This window comes from Larimichthys crocea, chromosome VII, assembly GCF_000972845.2.
Source record: "Larimichthys crocea isolate SSNF chromosome VII, L_crocea_2.0, whole genome shotgun sequence".
NCBI classification, from domain to species: domain Eukaryota; kingdom Metazoa; phylum Chordata; class Actinopteri; family Sciaenidae; genus Larimichthys; species Larimichthys crocea.
Window position 1 is genome coordinate 26,024,996 of NC_040017.1, and position 27,412 is coordinate 26,052,407.

At 39.6% G+C, this 27,412-nt stretch overlaps 2 protein-coding genes across 15 annotated transcripts in view; both read left to right on the plus strand.

Moving 5' to 3' along the window:
- The window catches only part of ryr1b (ryanodine receptor 1b (skeletal)), a 65,279-nt gene extending 44,884 nt beyond the window's left edge, over positions 1-20,395 (plus strand). For 2 of the 14 annotated variants that reach the window (XM_019272944.2, XM_019272942.2), the window contains 31 exons: positions 88-139; positions 442-522; positions 4,290-4,389; positions 4,741-4,820; positions 4,947-5,023; positions 6,494-6,567; positions 7,068-7,085; positions 10,033-10,113; positions 10,242-10,330; positions 10,526-10,654; positions 10,933-11,037; positions 11,301-11,306; positions 12,272-12,301; positions 13,024-13,053; positions 13,207-13,288; positions 13,374-14,689; positions 14,777-14,859; positions 15,020-15,194; positions 15,347-15,433; positions 15,661-15,918; positions 16,006-16,136; positions 16,424-16,466; positions 16,549-16,682; positions 16,774-16,834; positions 16,922-17,068; positions 17,168-17,302; positions 17,402-17,558; positions 17,960-18,024; positions 18,141-18,241; positions 18,401-18,452; positions 18,554-20,395. In XM_019272944.2, coding sequence (XP_019128489.1) covers positions 88-139; positions 442-522; positions 4,290-4,389; positions 4,741-4,820; positions 4,947-5,023; positions 6,494-6,567; positions 7,068-7,085; positions 10,033-10,113; positions 10,242-10,330; positions 10,526-10,654; positions 10,933-11,037; positions 11,301-11,306; positions 12,272-12,301; positions 13,024-13,053; positions 13,207-13,288; positions 13,374-14,689; positions 14,777-14,859; positions 15,020-15,194; positions 15,347-15,433; positions 15,661-15,918; positions 16,006-16,136; positions 16,424-16,466; positions 16,549-16,682; positions 16,774-16,834; positions 16,922-17,068; positions 17,168-17,302; positions 17,402-17,558; positions 17,960-18,024; positions 18,141-18,241; positions 18,401-18,452; positions 18,554-18,649 — 4,075 coding nt within the window. In that variant the 3' untranslated portion in view covers positions 18,650-20,395. The remainder of the gene's footprint in view (positions 1-87; positions 140-441; positions 523-4,289; positions 4,390-4,740; positions 4,821-4,946; positions 5,024-6,493; positions 6,568-7,067; positions 7,086-10,032; positions 10,114-10,241; positions 10,331-10,525; positions 10,655-10,932; positions 11,038-11,300; positions 11,307-12,271; positions 12,302-13,023; positions 13,054-13,206; positions 13,289-13,373; positions 14,690-14,776; positions 14,860-15,019; positions 15,195-15,346; positions 15,434-15,660; positions 15,919-16,005; positions 16,137-16,423; positions 16,467-16,548; positions 16,683-16,773; positions 16,835-16,921; positions 17,069-17,167; positions 17,303-17,401; positions 17,559-17,959; positions 18,025-18,140; positions 18,242-18,400; positions 18,453-18,553) is intronic. The other 12 variants (XM_019272948.2, XM_019272945.2, XM_019272955.2 and 9 more) reach the window with 10 other exon arrangements.
- A 1,113-nt stretch (positions 20,396-21,508) lies between these two features.
- The window catches only part of LOC104934301 (galectin-4), a 17,617-nt gene continuing 11,713 nt past the window's right edge, over positions 21,509-27,412 (plus strand). Inside the window, exons 1-9 of the mRNA XM_027280581.1 lie at positions 21,509-21,837; positions 24,076-24,164; positions 24,900-25,104; positions 25,244-25,357; positions 25,444-25,491; positions 25,708-25,755; positions 25,840-25,878; positions 26,108-26,134; positions 26,385-26,420. Coding sequence (XP_027136382.1) covers positions 21,793-21,837; positions 24,076-24,164; positions 24,900-25,104; positions 25,244-25,357; positions 25,444-25,491; positions 25,708-25,755; positions 25,840-25,878; positions 26,108-26,134; positions 26,385-26,420 — 651 coding nt within the window. The 5' untranslated portion in view covers positions 21,509-21,792. The remainder of the gene's footprint in view (positions 21,838-24,075; positions 24,165-24,899; positions 25,105-25,243; positions 25,358-25,443; positions 25,492-25,707; positions 25,756-25,839; positions 25,879-26,107; positions 26,135-26,384; positions 26,421-27,412) is intronic.

Genomic DNA, 27,412 nt, shown 5'->3' on the forward strand with positions numbered 1-27,412 from the left:
TGAGGGCATCTTGCATCCTCTGCAACTAACCTGTGCGTTACCTGTTCCTCACGGAGACTCATTCCGTTATGTGTTGTCTCATTACAGCAAACTTGACGTTGACCATCTCTACATGTCTTATGCTGATATTATGGCAAAGGTAAGACACTAGTGAGCAGCATCTTAAAGATTGGGGTAGGGAAATAGACACTGAAATCAAAGCATGGCAGAAAATATGATGTGATAAGTTGTGGATGGCTGGTTGAATACAGCACATTTGCTTTTCTATCCCGATCTATATATGTGTGAAATGAGAAAGCACGAAAAAGGCAAAATGGAGCAAAATGTAAATTAGTTTCTCTATTTTTTTGTGAGACTGCTAGAGTAAGAGTAAAAAATTAAAACTGGAAAATCTTGTGTGACCTTGTGCTCAGTCCTTGACTTTCTCTCATCTCCCTCCAGAGCTGTCACATTGGTGAGGAGGACGAAGGGGGAGAACAGGAGGGGGAGGAGCCGTCCTTTGAGGTGCGACAGACAGAGATGGTATGGGGGGACCAGGGGATGGGACACAGGGGGAGTCAGTGGAGAAACAACTCCCCACGCAGTGACCACACCAGGACATCACACTCGGCACAACCCCCCACCCCACACTTCTTCTTTTTTTCTCTTCCAGTCTCTTCTTCACTCACACCACTTTGTCTACTTCTTGCTATGGTGGACTGACCTGTGCATGCCTTTGCTGGACTTCTAGCCCACCAGTCGGATCAATGTCGCGGACTCAATTTGTTTCAGTTGCTAAATTGCATGACCTGAGTGCAGAGAGATGGTGCAGCCAAAGACAACAAAATAATAAAAACCAAGGCCAAAACAAACCACTGAGTATAATTTCAGAATCACAATTTCCAAATCTGAATTTTTAGGGGTTGATTGACAAATTTTACCACAAATCACAGTTTCCAGTTTAACGTTGCTGCTAAATAGTTTAGTTAACACAACAGCAGTTAAATAAATGTACCAGAATTTTTGGACTATTGAGCGCACCTGAATATAAGCTGCAGGTTTTCATGTTGTAACATGAGATATTTACACAGAAAGACATTACACAGAACATTTTATTAGTTTTAATTCAAGACATGCTTTTTTTTTCAAACTGTGCCTAAAAATCGGCAGTACAGCACTAACACGGCATCAACACGGGATGCCAACATTACACGCAGCAGCTCTATTTCCTTCCTTGACGGCCAGATCGATTGCCTTTAACTTAAAAGCTGCATCATATGCATTTCTTCGTGTGTTTTCCACGATGAGGGTGTGTGCACGATGTGCACAATGACAGTTCAAGAATCAAAACTAGTGTCTTCTTCTGCGCATAATCTTCCCCCCACACGTCTGTCTCACTTTTGCATTTACTGCAAAAGGTGGCCAGTCAAAACCTATAAATTAGCCGCACCGTTGTATAGGCGTGTAAAAAAAGTAGCGGCTTATAGTCCGAAAATTACGGTACATTCCACTGCTTGAAAACAATAGTTAGTGAATATCTTACCTCAAAAACCAGGTTTGGACATTGTGATGTTGTAGCTATAGAGACACTTTTCCTGGAGGGTAGCATTACATCCATCATTCCTTAATGTACTCTAAGAATCCCACCAACTGAATATCATTAATATTCCTTTTCGGTCTGTGATAAGTGCTCAGAAACGTGATGTTGCCGTCCAAGACTTAAGTGCGAAGCTATTTTTGGGAACTGATAACAGTTATCAAGCAAAGCCAATGCAGCAGGTTTCCTAACAACAAGGACCAGCTCTCTTGTACTGATGTTGTGTGTCTGTGGTGAGTCTCTCGCAGACTTGCACCACCCTTTTTCCTGACTCACATCCTCCTGTACTCACTCACTTGCTAATCGGGCTGTGTTCACCTTTTTATGGACTCACCCTGATAACTGTAGTTTCGAAAATCTAACAACTGACAAATAACCGATTTTGTTTGTCTTTACTTTGAATTGGACAACGTTAACAAGACTCCCTCTCTGTGCTCACCAAGGACTACAGTAAAAGCCTGCACAGTCAGCCGTACATACATTGTCCCAAACTCAAACACACACATCCACACACACACACTTCTCACTCATCAAAAAGATACATTATTTGCTCAAAACCTCTCTAACCAGAGGAACGTTGCTTCATAATTCTTTAAAACACAGACAGGCTTACGAGGGAGGGGGGCGGAGGGAGGGGTGTAAACAGTTCTGTGTGCTTTGGGTCGGGCTTTATGCATGGCGTGCAGTGGGTGGGTCAAATCTAACCTCTTTTATCAACAGGAGGGTTGTTCATAGCACCTGTATCAGTAACTGTATCATTTGTAGCAAAGCAGGTAATGTATAGCAATATATAAGCATTATCTTCAAACATGAGTAACATGATACAAAATTAGATTTTAACTATTTAACTAAAATAGTTTTTTTCCATACAATGTTAATCTTTTCTTGCAAAGCCCTAAAGGGTCATACATTCCCCGTGATAATGAGATAATTCATTTGAGATCTCGAGAAAACAAAACAATAGTCTAGTGTATTAAATCATTGCAGGAAACTCAGAAATTATGGATCAAAGAGATTTTACAGTACTCAACTTTATTTATTTATATAGCACCAGCCTTTCATACTGAATTGTAGCCCAAAGTGCTTCACAGAACAGAGTAAAAACAGAAATAGACAATAGAGCAGTTTCATAAAAAACAAAAAATTAAAAGAAAAAGTAGAAACATAAAACTACAACAATAAAACAAATAAGAAAAGAACCTATAGGATAAAAAGCATAATTTAAGAACGGTTGCAGTAAAAGTAGATATGACATGTACAGTAAATAAGCACCAGAGATAAAAGTAACAGGGAGTGATCAGGGCATAAAAATTCAGTAGTAAATATTGTACATAATGCCGTTTTCAATTCAAAATAATGAACTTTGAGGCTGAATTGCTCCAAAATGATACAGTAAATATGCTTTATACTGAGGGAGTGAACAGTCAGGATGGTCCTGAGATCAGAAATTATGGATCAAAGGGATTTTACGGTGGCGTAATAGGTTTGCTCGCTCCGTATCATGGACTACATGCATTTGCCATACGTTCTGTAATACGGGTGCACTTGAAATCACGAACGTCTGCTCACTTGACCGCAGTTGACATTGCGACACTAAATGTTTCCTGCAATGATTTAATACACTAGACTATCGTTTTGTTTTCTCGAGATCTCCAATTAATTATCTCGTTATCACGGGAAAACGGGTAAAATAAAATGTATGTATGTATGACCCTTTTAAAAATCTGCCCATCATTGCAACCTTTGTTAGGCACTTGTTAAGTTTACAGACTTACAGGTAGTGTCAACCTAAAGAACATAAAGAAACCACATGATGCTGCAGCAGGTAGTATGACCTGTAGGGCTTTAAGGATAGTTGACACTGAGTTGTGTTGATGGTAGCAGGATATGCATGCTGTGTTACTCAGACGACTACTGTTCCTCGTAAATGTGTGAAATGTGTGTTATGGTCTGGGAATAAATGTTTGCTGCCATCGACCGTTTGCTGCCTCTGAAAGATGTCAAGAGCTGGAATAACTGTTTCATCACTAATACACATTGTGTTCCTATGGAAGAGAATGTGTGTGTATGTGTGTGTGTGGTTTGTTTGTTCATTTATAGCTCTATGAAAATTAATGAGTTAGATTTGTCCATGAATAAAAGGCCAAAAACTTTAATGATTCCAAGTATTGCTATCGCCAAGACGGTGACATTTAGGAAGTAATAGTTCAACATTTAGGAAAATGCAACTGAATCTCTCGGTAATCAGTAAAAATCTGTATTATTTACAAACTATATCTTCTTTAGATATTGTGTTGCAGCTATTCTTTCACATACATCAATGTTTTTGATTACCCTGCACCTCTTCCCAACCTCTGCACCAACAGCAGCTGTTGAGAGATGCATCATTTTTCAAAGATATTTCAAAAATGCCAGCTTCTATTTTATTTATCTAAGTTGAGCTGATGCATCACAGACATATATCACCGTGATGATGAAATAGATTAATTAAAACCTGCTAGTTCAAACATGAAATGTCTTGTATGTCACCATCAGCTTCATTAGACGTGTGTGTGTGTGTGTGTGTGCCGTGCAGTCAGTGGATGGTCATAATGAAGACAGAGGATGAGGATGTGTGTGTGTTTTGTTTTTGTGAGTGAGTGAATGAGTGCGGGGGGCAGTGCAGTCCCTGTTGGCAGGGTTACAGCTGTGTCCCTCCTGCTCTGCTCCACAGGAAAAGGAGATGGAGAAACAGAGGCTTCTGTACCAGCAGTCCCGTCTACACAACCGTGGGGCTGCAGAGATGGTGCTGCAGATGATCAGCGCCTGTAAAGGTAGCTGCTGCACACCTTCGAGTCACCCACACGCTGTCACGCATTGTTGTCATGTGTGTCGAGTGTGGCTTGAATATTCCACTGTATAGCACCCTAAACGAACCAAATCTGAGCTATTTAACTATTATAGTTCCCCTTGCATGCTCACTTCAGGATCTAGATGTGAGAATCAAGATTAAATCAGTGGTGTTTGAGATATCAAACAATAAATAATATTAATGCTGTAGCTTTTTTTTAAATGGCAGCAAGCGGTTTGTGAAGGCAAGATCAGAAAACTGACACGATCTGTGTCTGCTAGGATTTCATTGTCAGATCAAAACTCCACCCGAATGAAACGTGTGCTTATTTCAGGTGAACCTGGAGCCATGGTTTCCTCCACACTCAAGCTGGGAATCTCCATCCTCAACGGAGGCAACAGTGACGTACAGCAGGTAAAGACACGCTATGAGAGTTTAGAAACGTAAACTACAATTTCTGTTTTCTCAACAACATCATTTGAATCTTTTCAGTAGATTTTTGTTGACAAGAAATTGTTTTTGTCTTCTGTCTGTGTGCAGAGAATGCTGGACTATCTGAAGGACAAAAAGGATGTGGGATTCTTCCTGAGCGTTCAGGCTCTGATGCAGACCTGCAGGTCTGAAATTGATTCAAGTGACATTTTGTTGTTGTCCTCTCTTGGTTTTTTCTTTTGTTTTTTTAATACTCTTTATTGCATTTTTTCCAGTTTTATAAATACAAACATTGGAAAAACAAAACAGACAACAAAACATACAAAACAAACAAAAACGAAAACAAAAAAGCGTGAAATAATAGAATGAAACAAAGTAAAAATAAAAAGGCAGTCAGGCCTCCCCTTCCAGAAAGAGATTACGAGTTATGGTTTCTGTAAGAAGGAGTGCACCGGTTCCCAGATCCTCCAAAACTTGGCTGATTTGTGGTTAAGGTCATGAGTTAACTTCTCGGTAGGAATAAGAGCAGAAATCTGTGATAACCACATGTCGACTGTAGGGACCTGGGGAGTTGACCACCTCAGCAAAATACATTTTTTAGCCAGAAATAAAAGAGTTATCGACAAACAGAGATGTATAAAGTACTGGAGTAAAGGAGTGGAGTAGAAGTACAAGTACTATATCAAAAAACTGACTTGAGAAGAAGTTGAAGTGTTCTTTAAACACCATACTTAAGTAAAAGTACTAAAGTATTCAAAAAAATTTGTACTTAAGTATTGCAAGTAGAAGTATGTAAAAAATTGCTACTCAAGTACTGAAAGTAAAAGTAAAAGTACAAGTACTGTTGTTTATATTATTTCAAATATTTATTAAGGCACAACTTCTAATGTTACAGTGTTACAATGTTCATGGTAGAGTTCTGTGATTTCCCATGGTCTGTGAATGCGTCTGAATGAATGCGAGAGCGAGGGGGCGGGGCAGCAGGTGAGAGAGCGCGCCTGGGTGCGTCAGGTGTATGACGTACGGCGCACGAGCGAGGTTGATGTGAGACCGGGGCTGTTCTGTTGTTTTTTCGGCGTGGTTACGGCCGACAGTCATCGAGTCCTGTAACCAAACCGTTCAGCAATAAATGCAGCTTTGTTCAATATCGCCTCGTCATTCATCACAATAGTAACGAGTAACGATTCAGCACATGAAAAATGTATCGGAGTAAAAGTATTAAATTCATCAAAAATATGTAGTGCAGTAAAAGTAGAAGTTGGGGAAAAAAATAATACTCCAAAAAAGTACAGATACTGCATTTTAGTGGTTAAGTACAGTACTTAAGTATTTCCACTTCGTTACTATACATCTCTGTCGACAAAGATTTAGTGTCCGCATCAAAGAGATCATCTGGGGTATGACTGAGGAGACAGAAAGAAGATTGTTTACCAGTGACCTCCTGGATGTGTGAACCCCGTGGATACGGTCACATGACCAAAACAAATAAATAAATGTACCTTTATGTATTTTACATTTATAACAAAGGTTAGAGGTGTCAGGGAACATTGTCTGGAGGCGAACAGGAGTGTAATAGGTTCTAAAAAAGGTTATTTTAACGTAAGACTCCAAACTAATTACAAGTTAAATATATATTTATTGTTTTATGTTGACAGCGTTTTGGACCTGAATGCTTTTGAGAGACAGAACAAGGCAGAGGGACTTGGGATGGTTTCAGAGGAGGGTACAAGTGAGTATGAAGTATAGTTTCTTCGTGTCACACTGTATCCGAACACATTGTCATACAGGCTACTTCATTTACACACACACACACACACACACACACACACACACACACACACACACACACACACGTCTTTGTTCTCCCACTTCATTTTGCATTGGTTTGTTTTATGATCTGACTTTTCTAGTTCCAGTGTGTAGTCTATTCTTTTTTTTTTTTTTTTGCATTTGTGTTTGTGTGTGAATGTGGATGCCGGGTTGCAGGTATGTTTTCATTAGAGTGTGTCGAAGCCATGACGTTTCTGTATTAGCATTTTGTTGACTGTTGATGTATGGTGATGATCTGTTTATCATCCACTGACAGCCATGAGATTTCTGGACTCACTGCGTCTCTCTTTGTCTTTCTCTCTCCTCTACATCTCGTTCACTTTGCCCGTTTTCAACCCTTTACCCCTCATACCCACGTCCTCCCCCCACTCGTCAATTTGCTGCTCTCACGGTTCTCAGATAAGAAGCTAGAACGTGGTAAATGAAACTTTGCTGTCATATTTTATTTCTCTCTCTCCCTCCTTCCTGTCCCCTCTGTCCTTTCTGTCTCTTTTAGCCTCTTAATCACTAAATCACAAGTCTTTTCTTTTGCTGTGGACTTAATATGCATTTCATTTCACACTCAAGGACGCAGTGAAATCAAACTTTACAGTCACTGTTACATCATGATGGAAACCTCGCAGTGATACACATGCTGCTGTAGCTGTACAGTCCTTGTGCACTACCGGTAGTTGTATCTCTGCTTTTTTTTCCTCTTAAAGTGATTGTAAAGTTTCATTTTCACCCTTGAGTGTTTTATTTCAGATCTACTGTAACTCTGACACTCTCAGTCCTTTGACTGATAAACGGGAAGGGAAGGCAGTAACCTCATTCTCCTCTCCCACTCAGTTCTCTCAAGTAGATCATTGAGAACTACAATGACCCTGCGTCCTAGAAAGTCTGAAATGAATTGCAGCAGAAGTAGGGATTCTGTAATAGTTTTTATTCATGTCATTTAAATCTAAAGTGCTCACCTGTTATATGAAATACATCCAGGGTTGAGCCCTCAGCTGGACCGTCTGTGTAAAGCCGCTGTAAATGTCTCCAAATTTTTATCTTACATGACGGTATGATTGGATTAAATGAACAAACAAACTTGCTTGTTCTCCTAATGTTTTCTCCCCCTCCACACTGACGCCAACCTCTACTGTAGTTACCCAAATTCAGTATTAAATTTCAGTCGACCTCTTCAGTAAACGTGCTTCTTTCCTCTGTCTCAGTTCTAAAAGAGGTGCTGATCATTTATTCGCAAAGCTAGAAAACAGAAACTGATCCGGTCTTTGCAACACAAACAGCACAAACAATAGAACCACTTGTGAAAAAACGCTTGAGAACACCTCATGGCACTGTGTCCATTTTTGTTGTTATAGGAAAATATTAAACACATCCTAAGTTTTGTTATATTTAGTTAATCCTCCATTTTTTTAAAGAGTTTTAGTACAGTTGTCCCTCGTTTATCGCGGGGGATACGTTCTAAAAATAATCCGCAATAAACGAAATCCATGAAGTAAGTTTTACAATTATTATACATGTTTTAAGGCCGTAAAACCCCTAACCACACACTTTTCTACACTTTTCTCAGACAGGCATTAACATTTTCTCACATTTCTCTCTTATTTAAACTCTCAAAGTTCAAACTTTCGCAGATTTAACAAAAATAAGTATCAATACTGTATTAGTAAATGAAACCAAAGATCAAAACCTGTTTTCAAGCCCAAACATTTTTTAGAAATTTCCTGCAATGATTTAATACACTAGACTATCGTTTTGTTTTCTCGAGATCTCTAATTAATTATCTCGTTATCACAGGAAAACGGGTGGAATAAAATGTATGTATGTATGACCCTTTTAAAAATCTGCCCATCATTGCAACCTTTGTTAGGCACTTGTTAAGTTTACAGACTTACAGGTAGTGTCAACCTCAAGAACATAAAGAAACCACATGATGCTGCAGCAGGTAGTTTTCTGAATATATTGAACGAAACCTTGAATATATTGAATGAAACTTTGAATATATGGAGTGAACCTTGAATATATTGAATGAAGTCTGAATATATGGAATGTGTTTTCAAGCCCTAACATTTTTTAGAAATTTAATTTTAATGATCAATCTACGAGGTCTGACACATAAGAAATTATTACCAGTAACTCACGTGTATTTCACAGTTCCTCTGACGATGCCGAATACAATGCGCGTTCATATTGTGCAGTACGCTGTAAAAAAAAAGCTAAATTACACTAAAGAGTGTCCGCGAAAAGTGAACCGCGTTATAGCGAGAGACGACTGTAGTAGTTTCTGGTGGCATGCTAGTATAGCACTATAAACTGTGATTTTTGTAATGAATGGCATTTTTAAATGCAAATATTTAATTCAAAAGTCAACTATCCACACACAGACAGGTCATTCTTTACTTCCACTCTTACAACAACATGGATTAATTCTGCATCTTCCGGCATTGGATATAGTTAGTCTGTATTGAGTGTTTCCAAACATCCGTACTCATATCTTACTGGAGTTTGCAGAGTTCAGTAGATCTGTCCTGCATGATGCTGTGCCTTGGAGTTATATTGTATTTCTTGTGTTCACTGTCTACATTTGTGTCAGTTGTGTTCATATATATCTGTCTTCATCCCGTCTTCATATATCTGTGTGTTCCATGTCCATTTCAATGTGATGTGTAATGTGTGAAGTGTTTGATCTGTTTGTCTAGTTGTATTTTGCTGAATAGATGTTCTCTGTAAAAAAAGGCTCTGGAGAGCTGGACAGGTAAAGTTTGGGGGGAGAAAAACCAAAAGTGGAAGCTTCATCCTCCCTTTCCCGCTGACAGATGGACGAGGAAACTGAAGTCTGTGGTTTTCACTAACATAAAATAATAGAGCAATAATCAATGTCTTTGAATGTTATCTCTCTCTCACACACAAACACACGTACACACACCAGTATGTATCAGTCAAATTAAATGATCTTAATCACCAGTGTTGATTCTTAATTAACACAGTTGATACTTAATCTAACCTGAATGCTGTTGAGTCTACTCTGTTTTAACAAGTTGTCCGGTTTCAGCTTTAGCCTGATTTTTAAAAACGGTAAGACCAATCACTGCACTGGTTTCAATGGTTTGTCTTTGAAACTGGTGAAAGATTATTTTGCTGCTTGTCTAAGAGATACTCTGCAAGGTGATAAGGCAGATATCTTTAATGACAAGAGGACAAGGCTCACACATACATACAAATGTTAAACAGCAGTGGGACACATAAATAAAACCTAATCCCGTGTGCTGATCCGTATTTACCGCTGTGCATTCTAACAGACAAGTCTGCACTGGGACTGCTGAAACTTTCTGTTGCAAAGAATAATCTACATTTCCTGTGCTCCTCTGCCCAGATGAGAAAGTGATGGCGGACGATGAATTCACGTGTGACCTCTTCCGCTTCCTCCAGCTTCTTTGTGAGGGTCATAATAACGGTGAGTAAGGTGCTGTTAGAGACAACCACTGTAGTATATATTAATATATATATATCCTGTACACTCTGCCTGTGAGTATAATTCATGAAACTGCGGTGTTGTATCTTGTTTCCATTGTCCGTCTTCAGATTTTCAGAACTACTTGAGAACTCAGACGGGCAGCACCACAACCATCAATGTCATCATCTGCACTGTGGACTACCTTCTTCGTCTGCAGGTAACTCCGATCTCTCTGATCTTAGGCCCGTCGACTCCAGGCCTTAGTCTCCTTTCTTTATGTCTAGATTTAGCAACATGAAGCAGGTTGTTCACACAGTTCATCGAGCTCTAGATTCAATCAACACTTTTCTTTGAGTAGCAAGTTAGAATTTGAAAGTTACCATGTTGTTCTTCCTCCCCCTCCTGTCTATAGGAGTCGATCAGTGACTTTTACTGGTACTACTCAGGAAAAGATATTATTGATGAGCCCGGTAAGAGGAATTTCTCCAAAGCAATGACTGTGGCCAAGCAGGTCTTCAACAGCTTGACTGAGTACATCCAGGTAAGAGAGCATGAATAATGTTCAATCATAACACAAAACATGATAATATGTAGTTTAATTTCCCAATAGTGGCCCTTCAGCTTTTCAGCTACTGACTTTTTGATATTAGAAAATTATAAAACTTAATACATCAGACAAACCAAAACTTGACATTATAGCCACGGGAATTAAACAGAAAACATTTGAAACTAAAGTCATTGTCAGAATTGATCTCCCAGCATGATGACAGCACTGGAATATTACCACATTTTCACATTGTGTGTTTCTGTGTCCGTCAGGGTCCCTGTACTGGGAACCAGCAGTCTCTGGCCCACAGCAGGTTGTGGGATGCCGTCGTGGGCTTCCTGCACGTCTTTGCTCATATGATGATGAAACTTGCTCAGGTAGGAAACATCCCAATAAATAAATAAATAAATAAATAAATCATTTTAAACCCTTTGTCTCTGTCTTCACAAATTTAGAGAATCCAGAAAATTAAGCATTTTGAACGATACAGTAATGTGTTTGTTGTGTTGACAGCTGACAAAAAGATGACTCAAAGCAACATTTTAGAATTATTTTTAGTATTATTTATAGTATTCAATACTTTATTTGTCCCCTTTGAGAATACTAATTTTGTGAAATATCTCTCTCATGGTTCCCGCAGAGTAAAGTATGTATTTATTTGATTTCTCCTCTTGTTTAATGAATTGGTTTTTATCTCTAAACTCCTGTACTTTTCCCCCTCTTTTCTTTGTCAGATTGTTTCTGCCTCTTTACTGAGTCCGTTATAAAGAGAGGGATTAGTGTAGCGACAATGCACGTTGTCAGAATTAGACACAGCATTAAGGATTTATTGATTAGGATAAAGATACTCTGTCACATGTAGTTTTGATGTTGTAGGTTTGAGCTTGAAGGAGGACTTCAATATCAAATTAAATTATAAATTTAATTTGATATATATATAATATATAACTATCAATCAGCCAGTCTGGCTACCACTGGCCCCATTTTAGAAATGTTGATTAATGCGTGCTTAAATAAATCAAGTAAAGATGGCAGAAATAATTTGAGGAAAAACAAATATTCTTTATTTCTCTTTAAATTTCTCTCTGATTCTGTATAATACAGTTAATCCACTTCACCTCTGCGTAGAGTAGAATGTGTAAAGTGTATATTCGTTGCATACTACTAACTTGATTTGCTTTGGACAAACGCATTTGCTTTGAATAGTGTGTGTCTGCAGTCTCTAACCTGACCTAACTAGGATCTGCAGTGCTTCATACTCTAATCGTGTGTGTGTGTGACAGTGTTGAATGCTACTGATGCTGCTGTTTAAAAATGGATTTTTGTATTTTTATATCTTAAATATCTTTTGTGTGTTTACAATATTAGAGTTTGGTTTGAAATGATAGAACAAGTTTAGTTGTTTTGTACACTGAAATCATGCCGTACGTCATATTCTAGAGCAGATCTGTGTTTAATTTATATTATTTATATTAAAAATGCTGATCTGATGATTAAAACTTAGGAGATGTGGGCTGACACGCTGTAGCGTTAAATGATTGAGGGCTAAGACAAATACAAAAATCAAGTAAAAATGTTCAACATTTTTATTTTCATGTGAAACTCTGTTAGATGCACCCCGATCCTGGACAACGAAATGGCGTAAGACTCTGTGTTTCTCTGCCAGTGCCATTCCATTAATCATATGTTACCACGCAGCTTAATACCCTCATAATTTTACATTTCCCTCTTTGTGTGTTCCCTCTGCATTAATGCATATCTTCATCTGCATTCACTGCTTTTTTTCCAACAAGCTGGGACACATTTAACAAATATATTAGTAGTCAGCTTTTAAAACAGAAGTATGAATCGTACAATGTAATGTAAGTTAATCACTTTGCTCTTTGCTTTAGATTTTGAAGCCAAAGATTATTGATTTATTATATATATAGTTAAAATTGTTCCCTAAAGCATCTACTCGTCTTGTCTTACTCGTCTTCATTTGGCTGTATGTCGAGCTATTAAAATGTTAACCACTGTGATTTCACAGGTGGCTGATGCTTGCTCATCCTGACATGGCCTTTCCTGTAGATCTGCACCAGCCTGACAACCACTATAGACTGTGTAAAGTATTTATGGCTCTTGTTATATGCTGGTGCAGGTCTTCAGGAGTGCTAAGGTCAGCGTCTGCAAATGTGTTTATGTCTTCCTTGCGCCCATGCTGCAGCCACTTTTTCAGATAAAGGGGGAAACAGTGGGACATTTTCTCTCCCTCCTCTCATACCTGACTGTGTTTTCAGTGTCTGTCTTAGCTTTCCATTACGTTAAGTGCAACTGTTTGTGATGCTAAAATGCATATTCTTTGTTTAACAATGCAAACCAAGGATCATTTCTGGAGTAGAACGCACTCTGAGGTAGCATCTCTTGGTATTTTATGTCTCAGGAAGAAGCACAAACCTTTTCAAAATTAAATTGTGATATGTGTGATCTAATGAGAGATTTCACTCAGTTCACATGTTAAGAAAATTGTTTGTTGTCGTTTGCTATGCGTTCTGGCTTTGTTGCAGGACTCTAGTCAAATTGGACTGTTGAAGGAGTTGTTGGATCTGCAGAAGGACATGGTAGTGATGCTTCTGTCTCTGCTTGAAGGTATGATCGCAGTGATGTCACATTACTTTCAACAGATAGATACGTTACTGTCCTGACACCTCCTCTCGCTTTGTGCTGCTCTTAGGCAACGTGGTGAATGGCACCATTGCCAGGCAGATGGTTGACATGCTGGTGGAGTCGTCCAGCAACGTTGAGATGATCCTTAAGTTCTTCGACATGTTCCTCAAGCTCAAGGACATAGTGGCATCTGACGCCTTCCGAGATTATGTGACCGACCCCCGTGGGTTAATCTCCAAGAAGGACTTCTCCAAGGCCATGGACAGCCAAAAGCAATACTCTCCCTCGGAAATCCAGTTCCTCCTGTCTTGCTCAGAGGCAGACGAGAATGAGATGATCAACTTTGAGGAATTTGCTGATCGTTTCCAGGAGCCAGCCAAAGACATTGGTTTCAATATCGCTGTTCTGCTCACAAACCTGTCGGAGCATGTACCCCATGACACTCGCCTTCAGAACTTCCTGGAGCAGGCGGAGAGCGTACTCCACTACTTCCGACCTTTCCTAGGTCGCATCGAGATCATGGGAGCCAGCAGGAAGATCGAGCGCATTTACTTTGAAATCAGCGAGGCGAACCGCAACCAGTGGGAGATGCCACAAGTCAGAGAGTCCAAACGGCAGTTCATCTTCGATGTGGTCAACGAGGGCGGTGAGAGCGAGAAAATGGAGATGTTTGTGAACTTCTGCGAGGACACCATCTTTGAAATGAACATCGCTGCATCGATCTCCGAGCCTGAGGGAGACGGTCAAGAAGAGGAAGATGACGAGGAAGAGGAGGGAGAGGGCGGAGGAGCTGAAGGAGAACCTGCAGGTGAAGGAGAGGAAGGCAACGGTGAAGCGGAAGTTCCAGAGTCGACCTCAGCCTTTGCAGAGTTTATAAAGAGCGTAGTGAACTTCTTCAATATGTTCACCTTCCGTAACCTGCGGCGTCGGTACCGCAAACTCAGAAAAATGACGGTGAAGGAGATGGTGATCGGCCTGGTTACATTCGTCTATACTGTTCTGATGGGTATCCTCATGTTTGTTTATAGTATATGCAAGGGCTTCTTCACACTCATATGGAAGGTGCTCTTTGGTGGAGGCTTGGTGGAGGGTGCCAAGAAGATGACAGTAACAGAGATCCTAGCCAGTATGCCAGATCCCACGCAGGACGAAGTTCACGGGGAACTGCCACCTGAACCAGGGGCTCGAGAAGTCCAGGACATAGAAGGAGGGGCAGACCTTTTAGATGCTGTAGGAGGAGAGGAGGAAGAGGAGGACAGTGAGGAGAGGGAAGGTGGACGCCTGCCTGGTTTCAACACTCCAGGGGGACTTGGAGACTTTGGCGAGACGACACCTGAAGAGCCTCCTACTCCGGAGGGCACCCCGCTGCTGAAGAGAAAACTGGTGAGGCGGTCTCTTGTCTGATAATTGTTTAAAGCATACACTCACTCATTAACCAGTTAATTAACTGTGAAACAATTATTGGAACAGCTGGAAGCCGCAGGTGGAGGACAAGAAGAGGAGGAAAGAGTCGAAACTGAAGAGGAGGTTCCTCAGGAGACTGAGAAAGCAGAGTAAGTTGTCAGGCCAACAGCAAAACACTAAGATTTATACCTATGTGAGCTGATGAGTATTAAACATTCTCAGACGTGAGATGGTTTAGCACGCTGACCATTACACAGGCCGACCATATACAAGGTTTCAACCTAGTTTTGTTTGGTGTCTTTTTTCCAGCACTGAAAATGGAGAGAAGACGGAGAAGGTAGAGCCTGAACCTGAAGTGAAAGAGGAAGAGCCCGAGGAAAAAGAGGAAAAAGCTGTGAAGACCAAAGCAAAGAAGGACAAGAAACCTGTGGAGGAGGGCTTTGAGCTGTGGAATGAGCTTGAAGTTCAGAGGATTAAATTCATGGTGAGCAGCACGTTTTTATTCAGTATTTCCCTAATTCATGTTCAAACGGTAAATGTTCAGTCCTAACACCGTATTATTTGTTAGTCTAAGTGTTAACCATGAAATCAGTCAGTGATGAAATAATGCTTTGCTTATTTTTATCCTCTCTCCAGAACTATCTTTCTCGCAACTTCTACAACCTTCGGTTCTTGGCTCTGTTTATTTCCTTCGCTCTCAATTTCATCCTGCTCTTCTACAAGGTGTGTGCGTTAGTAACATTTAGACACTCAACATACAGTGTCGACTGACCGATGCTGCAAAAATCTGATTGTAGGATGTACAGCTGCATTATTATAAATTTCATTGACCACAAATCTGTGGTCGGGATTAAGGTTTGATTAAAGATCACAGCTGCCATCTGCAGGTCGTATTCAAATCTATAATGACTTTTAATACACTCGACCCACTTTGTGTTTGACCTTTCCAGGTGTCTGACAGTCCTCCAGGCGAGGAGGATTTCGAAGGCTCTGGTCTGTTTGAAGGCTCCGGTATGTTTGAAGGCTCTGGTGCTGAAGAGGACGGGTCTGGATTAGATGATGGAGGTGGAGAAGACGTCGACGAAGAAGGTCCCATGTACTACTTCTTAGAAGAGAGCACAGGCTACATGGAGCCGGCCATGGCTTTCTTTGGTATTGTCCACACCATCATCTCCGTCCTCTGCATCATCGGCTACAACTGTCTCAAGGTGTGTTTGGTGTTTTGCTCCACAAAAATCCCACCTGTGTGTTTTTGTGTCTGCTCAGAGCTTTTAATGCGACTTGTTTTCTGTCAGGTTCCTCTGGTTATCTTCAAGAGAGAGAAGGAGCTGGCCAGAAAGCTCGAGTTTGATGGTCTCTACGTCACCGAGCAGCCCGAGGACGACGACATCAAGGGCCAGTGGGACAGACTAGTGCTCAACACTCCGTAAGCGGTGTAGCTGCTGATTGTAACCCTCTCACGTCACCCTCACCTTCCTGGCACGAAGGAGAATCTAGAGTGGCTTTGTCTAGATTCAGTGATTAGTTTGTTTGTTCTGTAAAAACATGACGGCTCAAAGCTGATTTAGGTTTTTAATGTTAATGAAATACTTCATGTTCAACATGAACCTGGAGTATTCACGTGAACATTATTCATTTGAATCTGGCTCCAACTTGTTGCATTGAAATTGAGATTACTGTCACATTTTTTATGATGTTTCTCTGTCGATACAGAACTTTCCCTAACAACTACTGGGACAAGTTTGTGAAAAGAAAGGTGAGCTTTACAGACAGCTTTGATTCAAAATGTCTGTTTTTTTTGTTTTTGCAGTGAAATGACGTCTGTGTGTTATTTCCAGGTGTTGGATAAATACGGCGACATCTACGGCAGAGAGAGGATCGCTGAGTTGCTCGGTATGGACTTGGCTTCACTAGACGTCAGTGCCATGACGCATGAAAAGAAGCCCGAACCAGACACCTCAATGTTCAGCTGGTACGTACCGCATTGTAAACTCTTTACATATATTACGATTCAGGTTTATAGCTCATAATATCATGGAACAAACTCGCCCTTCTCTCTGTAGGATAACATCTATTGACATCAAGTACCAGATCTGGAAGTTTGGTGTTGTTTTCACTGACAATGTGAGTAAAGGAAGCAGCTGTCATCTAGATTTAAAGAATCTGTTTTTGGTTTATTGTGTTAACTGACCGGCTGTTTTCTTCTTTCAGACCTTCCTCTACCTGGTGTGGTACATGCTCATGTCTCTGCTCGGACACTACAACAACTTCTTCTTTGCTTGCCATCTCTTGGACATCGCCATGGGCGTCAAAACTCTGCGCACCATTCTGTCCTCCGTTACTCACAACGGCAAACAGGTGTGCACGCTTCCACGATAATGACGCGTCATGACGTTTCTTGTTTTCCTGTTAAACGCCGACACTCGTACTAATGACGCATCCGTCTGTTCCTTCCAGCTGATGATGACGGTGGGCTTGCTTGCTGTGGTGGTGTACCTGTACACCGTGGTGGCCTTCAACTTCTTCCGCAAGTTCTACAACAAGAGTGAGGATGAGGACGAACCGGACATGAAGTGTGACGACATGATGACTGTGAGTGGAGTGGCAGAGATATGGTTATAGGACGGAGCATGATTTGGGAGAGGTCGGGGTTTGTGTTGAGACGTCCTCTGTCCTCGCTCCCTCCTGCAGTGTTACCTGTTCCACATGTACGTTGGCGTGCGTGCCGGCGGCGGCATAGGAGATGAAATTGAAGACCCAGCCGGGGATGAATACGAGCTCTATCGAGTGGTCTTTGACATCACCTTCTTCTTCTTCGTCATTGTCATCCTGCTGGCTATCATCCAGGGTATGGTTTATTGGCTCTATGATGTTTTGGGGTAATTGAATCCTGCATTGCACTGCACACACATGACAACTTCACTGAGGTAACTGTCTATACGTCAACATAAGGTGAGTCCAGTTTTCTGCAGGATCTTTAATGTCTATTAATGATAATAATTCTGTGTGAAGATGTTGCAAATGTGCTGGTAGACAGAGTGCAACACACACGATGAGGATTGTCTCATTTTTCCAAAAACTAAAACTTTCACTGTGGCAGAAACTGAGAAAAAATAGGAAAATATAGAGAATATAGAAAAGTGTTGTGGGGTTAAATAACTGGAAGTTTCCTTCCCTGGAGAACTCTCACCCCCTTTAACAAACTAACTCTGTTTTAGAAGAAATGTTTTCTGTCTGTTTGTCCGTCAGGTTTGATCATTGACGCCTTTGGAGAGCTGAGAGACCAGCAGGAGCAGGTCAGAGAGGACATGGAGGTACGATAACGAGTCTCAGAGGGACTTCACTTCACTTTTTTTTACTTCCAGTGTTCACCTTTCTTCAGTAATAAGGCAGGAACATGTCTGATCTTCACTGTCCTCTCTCCGTCCAGACAAAGTGCTTCATCTGTGGAATAGGAAGCGACTACTTTGACACGACGCCGCATGGCTTCGAGACGCACACCTTAGAAGAACATAACTTAGCCAACTATATGTAAGTTACAATGTGACGATTGCACACCATTAAACACAGTATGTGAAACTTTTATAACACAGACATTTGTAGTGTTGATGTTCGGTTCTTAAATACATTATTTGACCTTCTTGTCCCCCCACATGTGTTTTAACACATTCCTCTGTTTCTCTCTTGCAGGTTCTTCCTGATGTATCTCATCAATAAAGATGAAACGGAACATACAGGACAGGTCGGTAAACACGCATGCATTTTAAATGTTGGTTTCATAAAATAATGCTGCGGTCGCTTTTGTCTTCTTGTTACAATGTTGTCTTCCTTTCTGTCTTTCAGGAATCATACGTGTGGAAGATGTACTCAGAGCGATGCTGGGACTTCTTCCCAGCTGGAGACTGCTTCAGGAAGCAGTATGAGGACCAGCTCGGATAATGTCCTGCATTGTTGATGAGCGTCTGAAGGAGAAAGAGAGGAGAGGAGGGAGAAGGGGAGGGAAATTCAGAGAGGGGAAAGATTTAGGAGTTTAGAGATCGAACACGTCTGTGTCTTAGTTTTGTCCTTGGTCTGCACATTTCTCTCCTCTGTTGAAGCTATGCACACTTTGACTGCACTTTGAACCACCTGCAGCAGAATGTTGATGGAAAAAGACGTGAGACAGGCAGAGGAATAATATCAGAGAGACGTAAAGAGAAGCCAGGGGCCTTTTTTATTCCGCTATGAATACACTACATGGCCTTTTTTGTGTAAAATATACATAGATTGCCTTGCATATCAATGCGTTTATACACAACGGCCTCTTGCAGTCGCTCCTGCTGTAAACGTTATAGTGCCTATAGCAATGTCACTGCTTTAGCGATCAGATAGTTTAGATTTTTAGCTTCGACACTTTTATTTGACATTAGAGTGGATATGTTTTATTTATATTGTTTGTAAGGTTGGGTTTTTTTTTTTTTTTTTTTTTTTTTTGTATGTGGCTGCTGCCTTTTTGATATTTTAATTTCTGGTGTTTCAGTGAGAGAGTGTTTGGAAAGAAAATGATTCAGCAGCTCACAGTCGTATCTCCGAGATCCTTGAGGGAGCGGTGAACATTTCAGGTCCCCCTCTCTCTCCTTTTCTTCCTCTCTCAAGACTTAGAAACTCGTCTTCTAACAAAGTTATCACGAACGGAAAAACTCACGTTGGACTGACTTGCCAAGATAATAAATGGAGTATTGTTTGCGTACGTGACACATGCCAGTGTGAATCAGCTGTATCGACAAACCCAGTTTGCACTCTGAAGTCTTACAATGCGTCCCTGGATGTATGTGGTCCCTTATCTCCACTGGTGTCTCTGTGCCATATAAGATAGCGATGATATACACACATACAGCATAGGAGGATGCCACGGTTATTTATTTATTGTTTATACGCAGATCAAATCTTCTGAAGACGACCGTTTTAGCCCGTCTGTATTTCTGGCCAACAGTCTGTTTTATGACACTTTATGCACAAATAGGTTTTTGTCAGTGCATTAAAATAAGTAATGAATGTATTTAATTGTATACATTTTGGCCGAGGTGTCATCTGTATAACTGAGTCATGTCTAGGCTGCTTAGAGGCCTTTTGATGAAAAGACATATTTTACATAAATCATAGATACATATATTTATTTTTCTTTAGGGCTTTGAAGAATCGAAATGATCATTCTACTTTTGTCGGACATGAACGTGTCACGTGTCCTGTGTGTGAAATCCACGTTGGCGAAGCGAGTCGGTCTCACACTGAAGTAAAACGCCCAGTTTGCAGTCAGAAGATCAAATTAGCTTTTTTTTTTTTTGTTTTTTGCTCGTTAGGTTTTTATGATAGATATTTTTAGGAATCCAGCATATCAAGTTATTTTTCTCAACCAAGAAAGTCATGTGTGATGCGTTGATCTCAGACAGGTCTGTCTCACTATGCCTCGTACAGATCACATACAAAACCCCCCAAACTCCATCTTGTATTTAACGCTATGACCCACTTTGTCAGAGACGGAGCAGTATTTTGTTCGCTGACCACTCTGAAGTGTGTGTTTGCTGCCGCGGTTCACACAGAGGCAGTTGATGGAGCTGAATGGAGATCACTACTTTCCACCTGACTGAGTGTCCTCTGACTGAACCCTGTGTTTCAATACAGAATAAACAGATTATTTTAAGGAGAGCTGCAACGTGTCCTCATTTACACTTCATTTTACTGGGTGCAAGCAAACAGATGACATGTATCTCAGCAATTCATTCAGTTCTGTGAAGAAAGCTAAATAAAATTGTTATATTTAAAGTTGAGTATATTATTTCAGTTTACAAATAATCTCACAGAAAGGTGAAGACCTGAATCCAGGCTGTGAGCCTCGCCCTGCATTAGAAAAGACACGATTTGTCCAAATAAGATTATGACTGTTTAAAAAATTAAAAGATCAGATTTGTTCCCTGTAAATATTCAGCTCAAAATTAAACCAAATCGCTGTTTTGACACAAGAATCTTGTGTTTTTGTTAAATGTTGAATTATCGCTTGTTCTGTGCTGTTATTGTTATGCATTGAATATAAGATGAAATATTGAAAAATATGTCGTTTAGTCGTCAGTTTACTCAAAGATAGGAAAGAGGTTCCTTTGGGAATACGTTTGTGAGCCTTGGACAATGTTCAGGATCTTTAATATTTCTTCCTTGGTGTGTTTTTAATATGTATCTAAAGTTAAAACAACAATATGCACAGTGCACGTAGCTTGAAGAATTATATTTAGGTCCTTTAACCCTCCATAATAAGACTGTAAACTGATCCTGACATCTCTCTGTTGTAATTTATATGATGAATGAAATGTTCCCTCTCAGGTTTCATGATTTGGTGGAACTTTATCTTAATCTAATATTAAAAGTACATTGCTTTATCAGGAAACACCCACTCACTATGACAACACCTTTTGTTCCTGAAAGATTGTGTCAGTGTTCATGTGTGTGTGTGTGTGTATGATCAGCTTGCGTGTTTACTTTGTAAAGTACTGTCTCCATTAAGTGCATAAAATTACTGTATGCCTGTTTACCTGAGTTGTAGATAAGAATTACTTGTGTGTCTGTTTGCTTTAGGGAGGCGGGCATGGAATAATACACCCACCTACAATTCTTCTCAGGGGTGTGTAACGTGCTGACAGTGACACAGTGTAACTTTTAGGTTGTATAACAAATGTATGCTTGGGAAATATTTATACTTTTTACTCCACTGCACTTCTTTGCTCCTTAGTAAAAGCATTCCTGCCTCTACAAATCAGCTGAATGTACTTTAAGTGTCGAAATATGAACAATGCAAAGTTTGCTCTGTAAAATCTGAATCTGTAAATCTTTATGCTGCAGATTTGCTCCTTTTACTTCAGTAAAGCACACGTCTTTTGTCGTAGCACGCCACTCCTCTGCTGGGTCGAAGGTTAATGTGCATCTTGTGCCTCTAAAGTACACATGGTGATGCAGACCTGGGTTTGATACCCAGCCCTGCCCCTCCTTCTTCATCTGTATAAAACAAGGCCTCCTGCAGAGATCCTTTCCCGATCAACACGCTGACTGCTGCCATGGCGTTTGTCGCTCCTCCTGGCTATCAGCCAATCTACAGCCCTGTAAGTATGGCTTTGTGGGTAATGTATAAGGATTTAATCACCTGTGAGGTCAGCCATGCTGAAATATGTTAGTGTAACATAATTCAGACAAAATAATCAGATTTCCAAATGATATTTACTGGAGTAATGTCACAGCCTGGAGAACAATATGATTAAACATCTACACCTGATAAATGTAGCTGTTTTAAATACATCAGTGATTATATATTTGCTTCTTCATACAGCCTCATTTCAGGTGTTTTCTTTATATTAATGACAGCATATAAAGATTCTGCACTGGTCGTATCGTTGCTGTAGATATTTATAGTTTAATTACTATTTAATTATAGGATTCGTTGAATTAATTTGTTGTTGTGTAGACTCTTTTTGTCAGGACAGTACAAGATACAAGAAACAGTAAGTCTTGTACTTTAGTACACACACTGGATGTGTGTGTATGGGGTGCCGTTTGTAAAGCGTCTTGCTCTGAAAATAACAGCAACATTTTGTCACATTTAGCTAAAAACAATGTTTAAAAAACTGGTTTGAATTTTTGAGAGTCACTTTTTTGCACATTTAGAACAATATTTGTGAACTTAGAGATATTTTAAATATTTAAATCCAAATGTTAAATGTAAAATCTAAATGCTAAATCTAAATCTAAATGTTAAATATAAATATAAATCTAAATGTTGAAGCTAAATGTTAAATATATATCTAAATGTTAAATATAAATCTAAATCTAAATGTTGAAGCTAAATGTTAAATATATATCTAAATGTTAAATCTAAATCTAAATCTAAATGTTGAAGCTAAATGTTTCGGGTGAAACTAAATATTTAGCTAAAATGCAAATTCAAATGCCGGTAACCGGAAGTGCCAAAATAAAAGCTCGAGGAGGTCAGAGCGTGTTTATAGTGGCAAATAACGAATAAAACCCATCTTATCCGGGGAAATGGACTCTTGGACATGGATTATCGTGATAATAACTAACTAACACTTTGACTGATCTGTCATTTTCGCGGTGTAGGATCGTCTACACCCGCCCGCCTTCACCCCGGTAAACTGTACTGTCGGACATACCTCTGCAAACATGTCAATAAATGAGTCAAGTCAAAGTGAGCCCCCTTGTGGCTGGCTATAGTGGCTACAGGTCATAAGTCCCGCACCCTTCATAAAAATGACACTAAAAACTCAAAGTACTCTTCAAATAAAGTTTCTCCAAACGTGTTTGTTCATCTAGGTAGTTATTATCACGATAATCCATGTCCAAGAGTCCATTTCCCCGGATAAGATGGGTTTTATTCGTTATTTGCCACTATAAACACGCTCTGACCTCCTCGAGCTTTTATTTTGGCACTTCCGGTTACCGGCATTTGAATTTGCATTTTAGCTAAATATTTAGTTTCACCCGAAACATTTAGCTTCAACATTTAGATTTAGATTTATATTTAACATTTAGATATATATTTAACATTTAGCTTCAACATTTAGATTTAGATTTATATTTAACATTTAGATATATATTTAACATTTAGCTTCAACATTTATATTTATATTTATATTTAACATTTAGATTTAGATTTAGCATTTAGATTTTACATTTAACATTTGGATTTCAATATTTAAAATATCTCTAAGTTCACAAATATTGTTCTAAATGTGCAAAAAAGTGACTCTCAAAAATTCAAACCAGTTTTTTAAACATTGTTTTTAGCTAAATGTGACAAAATGTTGCTGTTATTTTCAGAGCGAGACGCTTTACAAACGGCACCCCATATGTGTGTACCTTTTGTATTTCCACTAATTCAGTTGTATCCTACTTTATACTTCGACTACATTTCCTTCTACTTAACTACATTTATCTGGCAGCTGTAGTTACTAGTTCACTCTTAGATGGAAACAGAAAAACAAACATGTTGGTTTGTGGTTGCCTTGTGATCCCGTCAGTTCCTGGTGTTCATGATGTCACCTGTAAACTTCTCAGATCGTTTCATTTAAATGATTTAAGAGGTAAAATGATCAAATATTTCAAGACAAGACAAAAGAAACTCACATTTGTGTCAAAGATTTTGAATTATGATCACCTCATCTCTCACATTTATTATTTGTTTATTAATTCATGATATTATATTTATTAAATAAGCTTTACCCTTTTCACCTGGACTAAACTACCAATCTTTAAAGATTCAAACAACAGTGATACTACCACTATATTTGCACGTATCTTACATTCCTTGCTGTTTGTGCACTGTACAGTGTATTCCCTATCTGGGGCCCATTTATGGAGGCCTGAGGCAAGGAGTGTCCATCTACATCCAGGGGTCCATCCCTGAAGACATCACCAGGTGAGTATAGAAAGCATATTTAAAATCTGTAACACTAAACACAGTGTGTAGAGAGTTTTATTAGAAGTTTCCGAGTAGGTAACTGTGTAAAGAGACCTGAGGAAACACCCTGTGTAATCGTAATCTGGGTGGGGCAGCTCTCTTTGTATTGTTGCATATCAAAGCAAACTTTTAGCACACTTTAACTCCACTTTTATCATTTGTCCCTCCTCTTTTCAAAACAGTCACAGGCGCTCTTACAGGCCATTAACAGACAGAACAAACACAGCACATACCTGACTGTACTGCGACATCTGTAGCTCCTTTGTCTGGAGAGATTCTTTTTTCACTTGGTCTCACCTTCACTGTTTGCATTTCTTCTGTTTTGCAACACTAAACTAACTCATCGCTCACTTTAAATCAAGTCAAATCAGATTTTATTTGTATAGCTCAAAGTCACAGAGTACACATGCCTCTGAGGGCTTTACAATCTGTACAGGGAGTGACACCCTCTGTCCTTAGACCCTCGGTTCGAGTGACACAAAAAAACCTTTAACAGAGAAAAAAGGTGGAAGAAACCTCAGGAAGAGCCACAGAGGAGGGATCCCTCTCCCAGGACGGACAGACGTGCAATAGACGTCACGTGTACAGGACAAATCAACACATATTGTACAATAACAAGTAGCAGTGGAACCTGTGATAGAGATTGAAAGACACAGATGCACTTCAGGATATAATAAATCTGTTTCACCCCAGGTTCTTTATCAACCTGCTCTGCGGAGAGTCTGAGTCCAGCGACATCGCCCTCCACTTCAACCCTCGCTTTGATGGATGGGACAAGGTGGTCTTCAACACTTGTCAGGATCAATCCTGGGGGTCCGAGGATAAGATTCGTGATATGCCCTTCAGCAAAGGCCAGACCTTTGAAATGGTCATCATGATCACTTCACAAGGCTACCAGGTCAGGCCAAGCAGAAGTCCACACAGTGTTACAAACTGTTCAGCAAGTTAATAAACACTTGTATCCGATTACAACCACTCGTGGAAACCTTGTTTATGTATTCTACAGTATTATTCATGACTCTGGCACTCTGTTGCAGATCAAAGTCAATGGGAATGACTTCTACACCTTTGAACACCGTATCCCTGTGGAGAGAGTCCGTGCGATGCAGATCGGAGGAGATGTTTCCATCCAGACGATTAATGTCATCGGGGTGAGACTTTCTGAAGCTTTCAGCTTAAATCCTGCAGGAATGTGAGGTTTACAAGATAGTTTCATACTCATGTTTGGTCTTTTCAGGGTGGAATGGGAGGAGGCATGGGAGGAGGCATGGGAGGAGGCATGGGAGTAAGTATATGGAAGTGCAAAGATGACATTAATCACAGCGCTATACAGGATTTCACATGTTCACTGCTTTTCAACAGGGAGGATATCCAGGATGTGACATGGGGGTATGATTTTTGTTGTTGTTGGCATTAATTTTATTTGAGTTTCTTTTAAATATTATTGGAAATAAAGTGCTGTGAACTCTTTTTGCTTCTTCTAACTCCTTCTTCTATCCAGGGAGGATACCCCGGCGGCATGGGTGGAGGAATGGGAGGTGGAATGGGAGTGAGTATATTTATGTCAGGATGTAAAAGTGTTTCAATGAATTTAAATACAGTATGTGTGTAATGTGTTACTTCTGTTCAACAGGGAGGTTATCCAGGAGGTGGCATGGGAGGTGGCATGGGAGTAAGTATACTTATGAGCTGTTTGTTCATGTCAGGATGTAAAAGAAACACAGCAGGTTTGAACCTCGGCTCAGGCCTTTCTGTGTAGAGTTCTCCCCGTGTCTGCACTTAACAGGTTAATTGGTGACTCTAAATTGTTGATGAAATTAATGAGATGTCCAGGATGACCCTACTGAGGATACGCAGTTACAGATAATGTCTGTATGTAATGTGTTACCTCTGTTCAACAGGGAGGATATCCAGGAGGTGGCATGGGGGTGATTAAATACTTGTTTTTTTTTCATCTTCATTAGTGCACAAATTCAAATTAATGAACTGAAACATATTAAATATGTAAAGTGTTGCTATTTTTCAACAGGGAGGATATCCAGGAGGTGGCATGGGGGTAAATCAGGCTTATTTTTCTGGTGCTCATATTGAAATGCATGCCAAACAAACACACCTATGTAAGTCTAGCTCGTTCACAATAAATCACAGAAATCCCACAGAACATTTGCTTTTTCACAGGATGGATATCCAGGTGGCATGGGAGATGGGATGGGGGTATGACACAGTGTTCTAATTGTATTTTCCTTGTGCACGTTTGATTGTTTTGTTCTAAAGTACACCGATCTGGCATGTTTAAATCTAAAGTAGACTGTACTCGGTGCACCGTGGACTCTGTGTAACGTTTGTATCTCTTCTGTCAGGGAGGATTCCCAGGATCAAACCTGCCGGTGAGAATAAAACATGAGAAAGTTGACGTGTTATATGTACACATGGCATTTATTTATTTATATCTGCTAATACAATTTTAATATTATATTTCTTCTCATATCATCATATTATAGGGCATGGGTGGGCAGCCTGTCTACAACCCTGTAAGTATAATTCTGTAGCATCCTGACATTAATATTTGGTATTACCCTAGAGGGAGCTCTATTGGATCCAGGTGTGTGTTACCTGGCAGGAAAGGTGTGAGGTGTGATATGTGAGGCCCCCTGGTGGCGTTTAGTGTGCTGTGTCTGAGCTCTACTGTCTCTACTGTTACTCTGCATGAATAAAGTTTGTGTCATATTTAGTGTAACAGTTTGACTGTTGTGTTTTCTCTTGTGGCGACACAGAGAAAATTACACCAAGTGTAAAAGTTTGTCGTTGCACACGATCGAGTTACTTCCGGTGTGCACTTTCAAAATAAAGTGACAAAATTGTGGTAAACGACGAAATATTCATGATTTTTTTTTATCGTTTTAATTGTTGTGATAATTTGCTGTGACAAAGTACACAGTCGGGTTTTTACAAAATACAAGATACAGTGGAAAATAAAAAAAAATACAAAATAAAAGTACTAAAATAGGAAAAGAAAATGAGAATGAGAATAAAATAAAATAAAATAAAAAAATGAATTAATTAATTAAAATAAAAAATAAAATAAAATATTTTTTTAAATAAAAAAAACATTAACTAGAAAAATTGTGTTTGTATTTTGCAAAATTGAAAATGAGAATAAAATTTAATTAAACAAAATAAAAATAAAATTTAAAAAATAAAATAAA